At 43.7% G+C, this 16,265-nt stretch overlaps 1 protein-coding gene across 1 annotated transcript; it reads left to right on the forward strand.

The window, feature by feature from the left end:
- Positions 1-8,978: 8,978 nt before the first annotated feature.
- On the forward strand, positions 8,979-9,248 carry LOC136508306 (protein LITTLE ZIPPER 3-like). The gene has a single exon (XM_066502963.1). The coding sequence runs from the start codon at positions 8,979-8,981 to the stop codon at positions 9,246-9,248; it is 270 nt and encodes an 89-aa protein (XP_066359060.1).
- The last annotated feature ends 7,017 nt before the right edge of the window (positions 9,249-16,265 follow it).

The following is a 16,265-nucleotide window of genomic DNA, read 5'->3' on the forward strand; positions in this document are numbered from 1 at the left end:
TGTAGCACAATATTGTCAAATCATGGACTAATTAGGCTTAAAAAATTCGTCTCTCAAATTAGCCACAATCTGTGCAATTAGTTATTTTTTTCGTCTATATTTAATACTTCATGCATGTCTTCAAACATCCAATGAAACAGATAAAATTTTCGGAACCAAACACCCCCTTAAACTCCATTCACGAAAGAGGAGAGGAGACTGCAAATCTGCAATACAGATTCTTGGCTGCCTATCACTTGACTACCCCAGATGCTGTACGCGACAGGCCATGCTGAACTCACATTCCCTGCGTCCAGTAGAGCTCAAGTCCTCTATGGCTCTGTCCCTAGTAATGGCCACAACTCCCCCAACACGATCTTCCTCCTAGTACCATGAAATGCATCGCATCATCGTCACAGCCTTCACAGGAAGGAAGGAAGGAGCGGATAGGCTGCCTGACAGCAACTGCAGTTCTCCCCTCGTCATCATGGCTGTTCTGGGTTTGCAGAAGAGACAACCAGCTGCTGCCAGCTGCTAGGGTTCTCAGGTCAACATGTCAAATCGGACAAATAATCCAAATCCTGGAGATCGATATCGGCACATCAGCCACGGTCCCATCATCCCAATGGAATCTAGAGTCAAAAGACCTGGATTCATGCAGGAATTAACAAAACATTTTCGTCTTCATGTAGTACAACTGCTACTACAGTGTCTGTTTAGTTCCTAAAATTTTGCAAAATTTTTTAAGATTCTCCATCACATCGAATCTTTGGACGCATGCATGAAGCATTAAATATAAATAAAAAATAAAAATAATTACACAGTTTAGACGAAATTCACGAGACGAATCTTTTAAGCCTAATTAGACTATGATTAGACACTAATTGCCAAATAACAACGAAAGTGCTACAATACTATTTTTCAAAAAAATTCACCAACTAAACAAGGCCATTTATCAACGAATTGTTTCCTGCTTGATTTTGTCGTCTCAACATCAAATGTGATTGACTGGATCGAGATAGCACATACTAGGGTTAGTACATTTTAATTTTGATTTTGTATAACAAATAAAATAAAGAGTAATTACATTAGTAAGCCCTTGTTTAGTTTCACCCTAACTTCCAAAAAGTTGCTACAGTACCTGTCACATCGAATGTTTGCGGCCCGTGTACGGAGCATTAAATGTAGACGAAAAGAAAAACTAATTGCACAGTTTGGTGGGAAATTGCGAGACGAACGTTTTGAGCCTAATTAGTCAATGTTTGAACACTATTTACCAAATAAAAACGAAGGTGCTACAGTAGCTCCAACTTCCAAATTTCACGAACTAAACAAGGGCTAATAGCTAGTTTGCGCGAAAAATCTTCACACACGTGGTCTCCTAACAGCAGTGGAGGTGTGGACTCGCTAGAGCATGTTAACAGCGCTTTTGATCAGTTGCCTGCATGATCATAGTTCATAGCACGGCTTGTGCTAGAGCCAAATTGAGTTTTTTTTTTAGAATTACAAACCCTGCACCCTATGAGCACCTTCGAAGGACTGAGCTGGCAGATCTCGAGATTCACAAAGTCACCACTAGCGTCTCGCTATCGACGGGGACGTCGCCTATCACTGAAAGCATAGCGTTGTTAAATCCTGGAATAAATCATGAAAATACGAGCACCCATGCCAAGTCGAAGACTTAAACTCAAGTGGGCAAGTTCCACCACAAGAAAGCTAACCAACTTATCTATGTTCAGTTCGTAGAGCCAACTTGAGTTTACATGAGGATAATGTGTTTGATTGTCTATATCGTATAGGGGTGTTTGGTTACATGCACTAAGGCATCCTCTTTTATCTTTAAATAACTGTCGTTTTCGTTTTCCGAGAAATAACTTTGATTAAATATATATAAAAGATATTAATATTTATGGTACAAAATTAATATCATTATATAGATGGTTGAATCTATTTTCATAATAAATTTATTTAGAGATACAAATATTGCACATATTTTCTATAAATTCAGTCAAACTTACGGCATGGAAACCAAAATCGACAGTTATTTTGGGATGGAGAGAGTATGCCACATAAAATTAAGATGAAAAACGTAATGTCACAATAGTACTTTAACAGCCATTAAACTAATAATAACACTATTATAATAAAAAAAATTATACTCTGCGAGCGAGGCACACTGAATCCGGGTCATTCTTCTATTTATCTAGAACTAGGCTCACACTTTTTTCTGCATGAGGTGAGCCAGACTAAACATGATATATAGCCATAGGCAAACCAATCTGCATCCCATATAGCCTGGCTAAAGGAGATGTAACAATACAAACTCATTCTTAGCAAGCTACCCAATTTTAGGATTTTTTTGATTCAGAGGTGAGATATCTCATTTTGTCCCATTGTTTAGTTTAGGAAAACTAAGGAAAGTGTTTTTCTGTAGAGGATTATTCCTCTGGATTCAGGGACAGATTTATCCCCAGAAATTATAGGTATGCAGTTGTCCCCTCCAAACGACGTCTTCTTCCATATGCACGCGCGAGCTCGACAACGACATGGGTGGGTGGCCTTGGTGACGACGTGGATGGGTGGACAGGTCGGCTAGGGCTTAGCCTAGGTGCGGACGAGAAGCTCCGTCCCTGCGCACATAGCCCTGCGCAAATGAGCGGGCGAGGCTGCAGGTAGGGAGCCATGCCGAACGGTGGCAGTTGCGGGGCTAGTGGGGCGGGTGGGGTTGAGATCAGAGGCGGATAGGGTGGCCAGATCTAGAGGCGTCGGCGGACAAGGTGGGTGCATCCGCGGGGCAGCAGTGGGGCGGCAGCGGATGGGTGGGTATGGAGGCCGAAGATCTAGAAGGGGGAGAAGAATGTGATGCTAACATTCAGACTCAATTGACGGTTGTCTATTGAATGAAAAATAGTTACTTACTATATTTTCCCTCCCTCGTACCTCCAACCAAATACCAAATAGGAATATCTCGGTCTTCTCACCCCAAACGCATATATGAAACAATCACACCCTAACATTATCCCTCTGTAACCCCGAAACCAAACATAACCTTTGTGGTCATCGATGACGACATTATGCATGGGTCATCTTTTGGTTCGTATTTTCTTTTTTCACATTAACAAGATGGTGATTCATGAATTGTTTCTAATAAAATAATTTTGCTAACTACAAATATTTTGTTTCTAAAGTTTTGGGGAGTCTGAAAATAAATTTTATGATAAATCTAACAATATTTATTTGATATCATAAATATTGATATTATATATATATTTAGTTAAATTTGAGATAGTTTTCATAGGACAAAGCTACTCTTTGCGGGATGGAGTTAGTGCACGTTTGATTTGATTCAAAGTGTTGAGGTAGCGAGCCTCACGCGCTAGCTTGAATTTTACAATGAGCTGCCGAACCAAGCTAGTGGCAGCAATGTCCTATAGAATATAATGGTAGAGTAGTGGTAGTATAACTTTTTTTTTTGTACAATCTTAAAAAAAGGCAGGAATTCTAAAACAAGGTGTGTGGGGGATCGGAAGAAAAACGCAAGAATTGTGGTTGTGCTACGTGCTTTTGGATCGCCGCGCCTAAAGGAAAAACACATGAATTTTGGAGGAAAGAAGAGAGGCAGAATCGTAAACATACATGAAATTCTTAATAAGACGATGGAGAGGAGCCCCTAGAAATTTAAAAAACATGCATGACGTTCTTTGCATCAAATCAAATCATGACGCGGCGGAGGGATTGAAGGAGGTGGTAGATGGTTGCTCCAGCTCCTTGTAGCAGTAATTGAAGGCAGCTGTTGAGATGGGATGACGCGCGACTGAGCATGAGCTTGAATGTTGGTCATGATTAGTTCATGTCTCGGGACTGTAAGCGAAGGGCAGGGGAACATTTGAGTTGACAGCAAGAGGACTTCACAACACTCGAGGCATCCTCCACTGCACGCCTACTTGTTAGACATCATCGAGTGCAATGGTTAAATGCCATTGACCTTTTGACGCTAGGTAGCTGAGTACATGATCTGCCCGGGTTACAGTAGTTACACCCTAGTTTCTCGAAACCGAAATGTTGGTTAGAGCACTGCCGGGAATCCTCAAATTTATGAGTGTTTTAAGTTTGTCGAGTGTATTTTTTTTTTCGTACACTCGACGAATAAGATCTTTGTCGAGTGCTACGTTAAAAATACTCGGTAAAAAAAAAATACTCGGCAAAAAGGTTGGTTTTCCGAGTGTCAAAAAAAACACTCGGCAAAGAGAGAATTTTCCGAGTGTAAAAAAACACTCGGCAAAGAAATAAAATCTTTTTTTTCCTGGAAAAGGAGAAGAAAAAAAATAAAAAAACTTTGCCGAGTGCTCAGATCTAGAAAACTCGGCAAAGAAATAAATCTTTTTTTCTGGAAAAGAAAGAGAAGAAAAAAATAAAAAAAAACTTTCCCGAGTGCCCCGATCTGGGACACTCCGCAAACAAAAAAAAATCTACATAACCGTCCGGCCCCCAGCGCCCCTCCCCTTCTTCCTCCCGGGCACCCGGCCCCAGCGCCCCCTCCCCTTCTTCCTCTCGGGCACCCGGTCTCCAATGCCCCTCCCCTCCCCTCCCCTCCCTCCCTCTCCCGGGCCGCCGCCCCTCCCCTCCTTCCCCCTTTCTTCCCTGGCGCCGCCCTTCCCCGGCCTTCTTCTTCCCCGACGCCGCCCCTCCCCCGGCCTTCTTCCCCGGCGCCGGCCCTCCCTCTCCTGAATCCGCCGGTGGAGGCCGGTGGTGGCCGGATCTGCGCTCTGGTGGTGGCGGGCGGCGGGCTTCGCCCCTCCCCGACCTTCTTCTTCCCCGGCGCCGCCCCTTCCTGGCCTTCTTCCCTGGCGCCACCCCTCCCTCTCCCGGATCCTGCCGGTGGAGGCCGGTGGCGGCCGGATCTGGCTCTGGTGGTGGGGGGCGGCGTGCGGCGTGGCGGCGGGCTTCGCCCCTCCTCGGCCTTCTACATCCCCGGCGCCGCCCCTCCCCGGCCTTCTTCTTCCCTGGCGCTGCTACTGGCCATGCCCCTAGTCGGGCTGTGACGTTATCCGCGCTGCCCCCTTCCCCTCGCTGCTGTACGAGCACTGCAGATCCGGATCGGGCATACATCCCGTGGTGAGCTCCTCCCTCGAATGGATCTGTGCATGTCTTGTTTAGGTGCTGCAAATCGTGGATCTAGGGTTAGGTTTTGCTTTTGCTTTGCGATTCGTGGTTCCTGTTATTACAGTACATTTGAACTATTTAATTGTAATTTATGCAACCTCTGGGCTGTTTAATTGGGCGTGATGATGTTGGTGTAATTTACATTTTTGTATATCTGCTCCTAGACATTCACTAATTTGCTACTTAATTGCAGCAGTATTGTAGTATTAGGTTAGTGTATTTAAGGATGAGTTACCTTTTGCTGCACTTTATAACCAGAAATGAAATGGTTGTAGTAGGTGAGTGTGGCTAATTTGCAGCAGTTTTGTATTTTTATCCAGATGACATCAGTTGTATTAGTGAGGTTGAATTCCTTAACCTGATCGTACTAGACAGAAGATCCATATACTTGTTGCCCTCTAACTCATTTATATACAAGCTGAATTGTTCCCAGCATAGTGTAATGGTTTTATTTGTGGCAGTGTGCTTATCTACATGTTAATCTTTATTTGTCCCTCATTTAATTTCTATTTTGCTGGTGCCATATTCCCTGTGAAATACCTAGCTACTAACATGAATTGGCTCTCCATTGCAGTGTGTTGTTGGATGCACACTGGGAACTGCGGGCTGCACAGGAGAAGACAACATCAAGGTATGACATGCTTCTATACTACTGTAGGATGGTCTTAACTCTTAAGGCGTCGCCTCGCCTTATGCCTTACTCGCTTAAGATAGAAATTAGTGGTATATATTGATATTATCTGAGAAAAAGATAGAAGTTGTGTGAGTGTGACAAATTCGTGATAACATGTTTGATGCTTGCAGGACTGCAGGTAGCTATGTTGGCTGCTAGCTGGTAATAAACCACTCTAGCAAGGTAAAGACTTTCTAAGAAATCTCTAACTTGTGTACATGCACTCTGGTTATTCACATCTTGGAACCTTGAAATGAGGTGGTCTTGTACTGTAGGGTCTGTAGTAGTCATCAATAGAAAACAATACCTTTTCTTTCAGTTCCACACATTTTATTCACACTCATGGTATTACAATTAAACTGAAATGATTTGTGCTCTCTGAACTACGTGTCTTACCATATAAAGATTATGTGTTATGTTTGTGAGAACTCTAGGCAGTCCAGACTTCGGTACATGGTTGTCATCTATTGAACATATGAACTATTGAAATATTCATGTTTAATTTGTATTAATTTCAGAACTGTAGTAACTCCTAACAATTATTAACCAAACATGCTTATCCTTTTATTTGTAAATATGTGTTAATGAAGTTACAACTTTCAGTAGTATTGCACAAGTTATCTTTTTCAGAGATTGGATTTCACCTGTGTCACCATTGCTTGTGTTGTCTGTTCAGTAGGTCTTTATAAGGATACTTGTTGGACACAACTAGGAATATGACTGGTCTTTATAAGGATGAAATGCTCTTTTAGAGGATAAGACGAAATGTTCTGTTTATTTGTGTATGATAATTGGTTGGTTCAATCATGTTAGGCTGGTAGTTGGTTAGTCTTGCTTTGAATAGGAAACACATTCTGTAAAGTAAATAACAGAATAGATCATAAGTTATCTTGCTTTCAAGTTTTTATTTGGAACCATTTGTTAAAAAAAGTGTGACCTTCAATTCATTGTAACCTCCTGGTTTATGATTTGTAATGCATAAGCTGATTCTTTGTTTCTCTCATGTAGACCAGATGGTAAGATGATGGCTAGATGTGGCTGGAGTTGTTGGAGAGCTCAGAAGGTCTGGACCAGCTAGGCGATAGATGCTGGAGAGCAGCGGTGGTGGTGCTGGCGGCGGGCTTGGTGGTGGCGGCGGCCAGTGGTGGCGTGGTGGTGGTGCTGGCGGGGGCGAGCCTCGTGGTGTGGCGGCGGGAGGCAAGGGTGACGGATATTAGTCTCTTAAATTTGTCATCTTCATTTCTATGTCCATGTGGTTACTATAAGAATTATGTTGCCAGAAGCATGATGTGCATGCAGATATGGTGTACTAAGAGTATTTTGTATGCCAGCTATTAAACTGAAATATGCTGAGAAAAAAATTATTTTTTTCTTTGAAAATAGGTTTGTCGAGTGTAATTCCCAAAAACACTCGACAAACAATAATGGTATGCTGAGAAAAAAAAATTATTATTTTTCTTTAGAAAATAGGTTTGCCGAGTGTAATTCCTAAAAACACTCGGCAAACAATAATCTTTTGCCGTGTGTATTTTGAAAAAACACTCGGCAAACCACTTTTTTTTTTGTCGAGTGTCAAATTTGACACTCGGCAAACCATTTGTCGAGTGCGCGATAAAAAACACTCGACAAATAGCTGTTTGCCAACACTGTAGATGTCGTGTGCTGTTTGCCGAGTGTTACACTCGGCAAAGCCTTTGCCGAGTGTTTTTTTTTATCTTTGCCGAGTGCATGTGGCACACGGCAAATTCACTGTTTTCAGTAGTAGAGGATGGCTAATAGTTATAGCCGGCCGCTGGCCGTATGCTTTTTTAGCATTCTCCCAACCCACCCATATAATAACAAGGTCTTCACCATGGTTCATATATCTCTCATAAAGTTTTTTGGTTTTTATGTCTAAGCCGGCTGTAAACTTACGGTCCGTTTCTCCTCTCTCTCTCCTCCTGTGATATTATACTTGCTCGGCGTAAAACTTGTAAGATTAATCGGAACGGCTGCTGAAGCTTTGAGGAAGCCGGTCATGTCAACATCAACATACTACTATATGATACAAGCATCTCGGTGCATGACCAAATTAAAATAGTAGTTCAGGACTCTTAAGTCCTGATACGCCTATTAGCTAAGTAGACAGAATAGTACTAGTACACAGTAAGTCTAACTCTTATTACACGTCTATGCGCGCGTTTAATTCAAAAACATTTCTCAAAAAGTGCTACAGTAGTCATCACATCAAATCTTGCGATACGTGCATGAAGCATTAAATGTAGACGAAAAAAAAATTACGCAGTTTGGTTGGAAATCACGAGACGAACGTTTTGAGCCTAATTAGTCCATGATTGAACACTAATTGCCAAATAAAAATAAAATGCTACAGTAACCAAATTCTAACTTTCCCTCCTATGTCTAAAAAAAAAAAAAACTAAACACAGTACCACCGCTATTGATAAGCTTACATGATGGACTGAGAGCGCCGGAGAAGAAGAGCAAAGTCAGGCCAGGCGAGAGCAATCTATGCAAAGAGTGACAAGACCGAGGAGGAGGAAGACGAATGATGACGATGGCGTATCTTTGGACCTTCTCTTCTCCCCAGGGAGAGACTGCGTCATCAATTCACCTCCATCATCACACTTTGCTGTTGACAGCCTCGTCGTGCCTGTAGCTGCAGTCCAGAGTGTGATGACGACCAGAGCAATGCTCGAGAAACGCTGAACTTGAACTTGAAAGGCTGCAGTCCAGAGTGTGATGACTACCCAGTACCGATCCGCTGCTCGGCCTTGAGCTCGAGGGCTGGCTCCGGCTCCGGCTCCGGCTGGCTATAAATAGGCCCCCAGGCCAAGCATACCTGATCGCATCGCAGCACAACAGCACAACCGATCGAGCTCTTCTTGCTCAAGCCTCCTTCCACACACCACGTACACACACACACACATCATCATCATCACCATCTGCCTTTGAAGCTTGAAGGCCAACCGATCGACCGCTTCAGACACTTCAGAGAGAGGTGACGTCCTCTCGCTTGCATCCAAACGCTAGTGTTAGCTGTCGTCTCTTGTTCCGTTGCTTTAATTTGTCTGCTCAACCGCTGTTGTTCATGGATGCTTCTTCTCTTTGCATGCATACAGATACAGGTAGTTTTGGGGTGCAGATCGAGGGGATCGACCGATCGATGGAGCGCGCGGAGAACGAGCGGCTGCGGAGGATGGCGCAGGGGAAGTGCCTGGAGAACCTGCTCATCATGCAGGAGAACGAGTGGATGCGGAGGAAGGCGCAGCAGCTGGACCAGGAGAACAAGGCCCTCCTCGCCGAGCTCAAGCAGCGCCAGCAGCAGCACCAGGGCGCCGGCGGCCCTTCCGGCTCCGTCTCCGGTTCTGGTTCCGCCGCCGTCACCAACCTCAAGCCGGCGAAGGCGACCGGCAAGCAGCAGCAGCCCAAGTGAAGAAGTAGCCACTAGCCAGTAGCCACTGCTCGATCGTGCATGCACGCATGCATGCTTGTCTTTCTTATCTGTAAATAAGTACCAGTACTAGTAGTGTAGCAGGTAGTAGCTGGTTACTCTACTTAGCAGTGAGTGGAGTGCATGTCGTCGTAGAACCAAGGAGAAGCTAGGAACCAACGAATGATGGTGAGAAAACGAAGCCAGCCAGCAGTGGCAGCATTTTGTGCTATGTATGCATGCAGCAGTGCAGTACTTAGCTTGTCAGTGAGCAATTCATCATCATTCGGCTTATATTTGACGATGCTTATGCTTCGATGCCGTGCGTCAATTTCTAGCACTCCATTCTGCATATATGTCGCGCATTCGCCTTTGCTTAGTTATTATAGTTCATAGAAGAAAATAGGGAGATATATTAATACATCAGGATCAGGTTGTATCTAGTATAGCTGTGAATGACTCCCTTCTTCAAAATGTGAAACGGGGAACGAGCACGAGAGCCCCAACCTGAAATTTTAGACTGACGATGCCGGGATAGAACGGATGAGATCAAACAGGTCCATGACCAGAGCCTCGCGCGCAGAGGTTTGGGCTTCGTTTCATAAGAAGCCCACAGTAGACCAAGCCCAATATGGGCCCCACGTAGATAAATAAGCTTAGGCCTAGCATTAAATTCAGCCCATCGTCTACCTCTGCGAACACATCACTAGTAGTACACAAAAGGGGGATAGTCCTGGTTGAGAAAGGGATTTAAGTCCCGGTTTTCTGACAAGCACTATAAATCTCCTGATACCTGAACCGTGACTAAAATGTCTGTGCGAGGCTACAAAAGTGATTTGTAATTCGTGGAAGTCGAACATTGATTTGTAATTCGTGGAAGTCGAACATAAGACCTGATTGGTTGCATCGCGCATAGTTGATCACCTCACCTACAAATCACCCCACCTACAAATCACATGTGACTGTGGATGGGATGCTTTTTTTTGAACTAACCCATAGAGGACCTTTAGTCTGGGTTGGTGTTACCAACCAGAACTAATGGCTCAAGGCTCTTTAGTCCGGGTTGATAACATCAACCGGGACTAATATAAACCCTTTAGTCAGGGTTGGTATTACCAACTAAGATTAAAGGTCGTTCGACGCCCATGAAACTTTAATCCGGGCATTAGTCCCGGTCCCAACTCTAACGAGGACTAATTTGTTAAACCGAAGGTCTATTTTCTACTAATGCATGGTTGATATGTGCCCATGTGTCTCGATTGGTGATGAATGATTGTCAGGAGATGATCAAACTTTGATTGAGTTTGAAGACTAACATTGGCACGAGTGTGGTGTTGTGCAACATTGGCACGAGTGTGGTGTTGTGCAACATGTCTCTTGGCTTATGCTCAGGTGTGGAGCCCAGAGACGACCGACAGTTATGAAGAAGGTCAAGCAGGATCGTGTCGTGCCGATGGAGCGGTGAAGGACAAACGAGAGGCTTGGATCGAGGGAACGAGGGCCGGAAGACTGATCGTGGGTGGTTGACACCTGGGGAACATCAACAAGCAAGTGTATATGTGGAGGAGTAGACCATGTTGACCAAGTCAAGATGGTAGTTGACCAAGTCAAGAGAGGGCGCGAAGGACTTGGTGATCGGGGCGTCAAGGACGAATAGTGACACATGTTGAGATCGTGGAGGAGGCGTAGCGGATACGCTCCTCCAACTAGGTTTGATGGTTTGGGCCTCAAAACTACTGGTGGATGGTTTTGATAGGTTTGGGCCTTAAAACCCAGGATGGAGTTCGAGATGGACTTTAGGGCGGCACGTAGCGTCGTCGCAAAGCTTGTGTCGAGGCGAAGCAAAGTCGTGAAAAGCTCATGGCCATCAGATGCACCGATCAAAAGATGGACCGTTTTGCCCCCAGGGTGGACCATTTTGCCCCTGAGGTTAAGTGGTTTAGCAAAATATCTAAGGGCAAGTATGGGGATTGTGTAATAGCCTTGTAAATAAGAGGGGAGGTTACCCCAACCAGCCTATCTCTCTAGCTTTTGTAACGTAGAAACAACTGACAAATATTCTGTTCAACCCATCTGGCTAGGGGCTTCCTCTGCATAGGATCCAAAAATGGCCTCCTTAATCTCATTTTCAGAAAAAGGAGCTTCTAATAGCTCATTTTCCGCCTTTGAAGCTTTGTCAACGCTCTCCCAAAGTCCTCTCCAATCTTCACTCACACGATAGCTTCAAAACCAAACAACTGATGCTCAAGCGTATCTAGAGTTCTAGTAATCTATCTAGCAAGACCCTCTAATAGCAAAATCCTCTTTTTCCTTTTGCTTTGATTGGCTACTGCCCGGAAGTAAGACATATCCCTATCACCTTCTTTGATAATCCTATCTCTAGATCTTTGCTTAGCTTTTATTTCCTATAACTTCTAAATATTATCCAAAGTTGTATATTTAGAAAAATAGCTTAACAAATCTTCTATCCACCCTTATAGTGAGACAGAGCCACCTATAAGCTCACGTAGACTCCATTCCAAGAGACATAATGTGAATTCATGATTTAACCCTGCACAAGTTTGTATCACTCTACACATGATTACCCTAACCACTTTTCCATCGCACTTCTTTGTATCCTGATGTATCTATTATCAAAGTACTTTTATAAAAGATAAATATTATATACCAAAAAACCACTCTAGACTTCAATAAACAAAAATATAAGAGTTAGGATAGAGATATCTCACTTTGTTACTACCAAAGTTTATTGATTTGCATTAATGAGACCTTCATTTCTAAAGTTTAATACTCTATATCAATCAAACATGATAGTCTACACATCCATTCATCATCCACATAACTACATGAGTTATGAGAGATACAACTAACTGAGAGAACCAAAAAGTTATTTTTTAATCCAAATCTTCATCCTTCAAATCCTCAATACAATAGTCAACAACCTCCTATTACATAGTTAGATGGGCTATGAGGATAAGGAGGTAGTTTCATGACCAAGATTTTATTATGAGGATAAGGAGCTAGTTTCATGACCTAGATTTGATTGGTAAAATAGTTTTAAAATCCTCTATGTGACCTAGAAATGTTCCTTTCTCTCCCTCTTTAGTGTCTTCAAATTATCTAACCCTCACACAATCTTCATTGGCAATTATGTGGCATTGTAGTGCAACATTTCCTCTAGGAAACCTTTCATCATCATTTGTGTGACCATCGTCTTCCATACCATCATCACCCTACTGTCATCCATCATAACATGATTGGCATCATAAAATTCATCTTCCACCTCGCCTACAACCCCTACTTTGTGTGTAGTGGTGTCTTGGTTGATGTGCATCTCTCACCAAGATGGTTCCGAATCATGTAGTTAACCATGAAACCTTGCTTGAACAAGTATGATATGATAGCATTGAATCTTTCCATACTATATAAGAAGTCACAACATGGGCAATATATAAATATTGATTGTCCTGTTAATCAGCGCATGCTTTTCAACAGCTTTAATGATTTTGTTCATATCTTGGGTAAAAGATAAATTGGGTCTTTTCTTCATGTACATCCATGACCAATCCATCTTTAGCCTCAATGAAAACATATGAATGAATCAAAACACTATTCACATTTAAAGTCAAACATTAAGTAATAAAGTTATTAAATAAAATGTATCAATGCCTTCAAAGTTTATAATAATTGGTTGCAAAAAATGATAGGACACCATGGCACCTATTTGTAATGAGTGGTGAAAGGAAAATGGACCCTTGGCCCATTTAGTTTGGATTTTGGTGTTTGATGATCAACATGACCAAGTTGGACTAATGTATTTGCAAGTGTTTATTTTGTAGTTCAATAGTATACACATGTGGACTTGGACCAAGTTGGAACAAGAAGAACCAAAGGAAGTCTTTAGAAGATGTGTTGATGACTCACAAGTGAAGCTAAGAGTCCAAGATGCAAGAAACAAGAAGCTCGGACGATCAACGGACAAAGAAATAGAGAACGGGCTGCTGTATAGTGTGCACCGGATACCTATGCATACACAAGATGGGGCACACAGAGTGTGCGCAGCACGAAGATTCGGTAACCAGAAGACACTAGATACCTATGCGTACACTTGATACCTATGTGTACACCGGTGTAAGGTCCTAATGGCTAGAGGGGGGTGAATAGCCTATTAAAAATTCTACAACAACACTTAACAATCCGGTTAGACAATTATAAGGTGAAGCAAGTGTTGCGCTAGCCTACTAAAAAATGCAAGCCACCTACCACAATTCTAGTTTATATAGTTTCTATCCACACAATAGCTATGACACTACACTAAGTTAATGTGCTCTCAAAGGCTAACTAAAGAGCCACACTAACCAAACTAACAAGCTCTCACAACTAGCTACACTAAAGAGCTTGACAACTAGTTGGCGGTAAAGTAAAGAGAGTGAGCAATTTGTTTATACCGCCGTATCGAGGAAGGAGCCAATCAATCAAAAGAATGAATACCAATGAAGACCAATCACCTCAGAATCAAATGATAAACATAATGATTTTTTACCGAGGTTCACTTGCTTGCCGGTAAGCTACTCCTCGTTGTGGCGATTCACTCACTTGAAGGTTCACGTGCTAATTGGCATCACACGCCAAACCCTCGATAGGGTGCCGCACAACCAACACAAGATAAGGATCACACAAGCCACGCGCAATCCACTAGAGTACCTTTTGGCTCTCCGCCAGGGAAAGGTCAAGAACCCCTCACAATCACCACGATCGGAGCCAGAGACAATCACCAACCTCCGCTCAACGATCCTTGCTGCTCCAAGCCATCTAGGTGGCGGCAACCACCAAGAGTAACAAGCGAATCCCACAACAAAACACGAACACCAAGTGCCTCTAGATGCAAACACTCAAGCAATGCACTTGGATTATCTCCTAATCTCACAAAGATGATGAATTAATGATGAAGATGAGTGGGAGGGCTTTGGCTAAGCTCACAAGGTTGCTATGTCAATACAAATGGCTAAGAGAGTGAGCTATAGTTGGCCATGGGGCTTAAATAGAAGCCCCCACGAAATAGAGCCGTTGTAGCCCTTCACTAGGCACAACACGGGGTGACCGGACGCTCCGGTCATATTGATCGGACGCTGGACCTCAGCGTCCGGTCACGCGATGCGTGCCACATGTCCCCTCTCTTCAAATACTGAGTGCCCGATCTCAATGGTCAAGTGATGACCGGACACGCTGCTGCGAAGTGACCGGACGCTGGACCTCAGCGTCCGGTCGTTTCTAGTAAGCATCCAGAGACGACTTTTCACGACCAGACGCGTCCGGTCATGCTTGACCGGACTCACCCAGTGTTCGGTCACACGGCGACTCCCCTATGCATGACCATGTCAGTGTGACCGGACGCAGCCAGCCAGCATCTAGTCATTTTAGCGCCAGCGTCTGGTCGACGACCGATGCTGCGCTTCTTCTGCTGCTTCTGACCGGACGCGCCGGTCCTTTAGAGACCAGCGTCCGACCACTTACAGTGACCACGTTCACCTGAGTTTAGGGCGCCGGTGGCACCATCGGACTATCCGCACTCTACGGGCGGACACTCCGCCGGTGAAGTTTCTAACCCTTGCTCAAATGTGCCAACCACCAAGTGTATCACCTTGTGCACATGTGTTAGCATATTTTCACAAATATTTTCAAGGGTGTTAGCACTCCACTAGATCCTAAATAGTACGACTATGAAACCTAAATGTGATCACACTCTCTAAGTGTCTTGATCACCAAAATAAAATAGCTCCTACCATTTATACCTTTGCCTTGAGCCTTTTGTTTTTCTCTTTCTTCTTTTCAAGTTCAAGCACTTGATCATCATCATGGCATCACCATCATCATGTGATGATCTTCATTTGCTCACCACTTGGAATGTGCTACCTATCTCATGATCACATGATAAACTAGGTTAGCACTTAGGGTTTCATTAATTCACCAAAACCAAACTAGAGCTTTCAAACGGCTGTGTACACCGAACACCTATGCGTACTCCGGATGCATACACCGGATTGGGTTCTAGAGAGGTCGCAAAGTGAGTTGGAGGAGGCCAAAAGGCATCGGATGCCTATGCGTACACTGGATACCTATGTGTACACCAGATATGTATACACATGATGTTTATGTGTACACCGGATACGTGTACAGTACTCCAATGTCAGATTCAGAAGCTCCAACGGCTAGCTGACGTGGCTACACCGAACGTCTCTAGTGTAGATCCTTTGCACACACTAGACACGTGGAGGCTGCAGTTCAGCCTCCAATGGCTACGTACTTGCTCTAGGCTTAGGCTTAGGCTTAGGTTAGTTACACCACCGCTTGTGTACTTGCTCTAGGCTTAGGCTTAGTGTTTAGTGAGGTTTGCATACCTCTTGCCATAAGGTGCTTGAGCACACTGTGTTTGTACTCGACGGTGCTTGTAGTCTTACGAGACCACACCAACTGCATTTGTGGTGTGGCGCATTTGTGGTGTGGCCACCACCGTGTACTGAGGGAACAAGGCTCACGTCATTTTGGCCAGAAGCTTGATAGTGAAGACATCAGGGAGAGGTCTGAGAGAGGCTAGCCGGAAGGCACTTTGGACACCCACTTGTGCGTGGAGAAGGCCCGAGGCTATCCATAGAGTTACTCGACCGTGAGCTTGGCCCTTGCGTGGGTCTCCAACAAGGACTAGGGGGAAGCATGAGTGCTTCTCGATATCTCGATAAAAAACCAGAGTCATCAATGTGAGTTTGCATCTCTACCTCATCTTTAACTTCTGCATTTATATTGCAATCTTAGTGGTGTGCTTTACCTTTGCTAGCTTACTTGATAAGATTGGAACATAGGTTGCATAACTCTTTTGTGGTAGAGATAGCAACATACCTAGCAAAACCGTAGTTGCAAATTTAGATAATTTATTTATTGCATAGGTTTTTCTTAGGTTGAATTATAGGCCATAGTTAGAAATAGATTTTTAAGTTGCCTAATTCACCCCCTTCTTAGGCGTCA

Source organism: Miscanthus floridulus, chromosome 15 (assembly GCF_019320115.1).
Source record: "Miscanthus floridulus cultivar M001 chromosome 15, ASM1932011v1, whole genome shotgun sequence".
NCBI classification, from domain to species: Eukaryota; Viridiplantae; Streptophyta; class Magnoliopsida; order Poales; family Poaceae; genus Miscanthus; species Miscanthus floridulus.

Bases quoted from the DNA above. Each gene is read 5' to 3' on its own strand.
- LOC136508306 (XM_066502963.1), top strand. From the start codon at position 8,979: ATGGAGCGCGCGGAGAACGAGCGGCTGCGGAGGATGGCGCAGGGGAAG.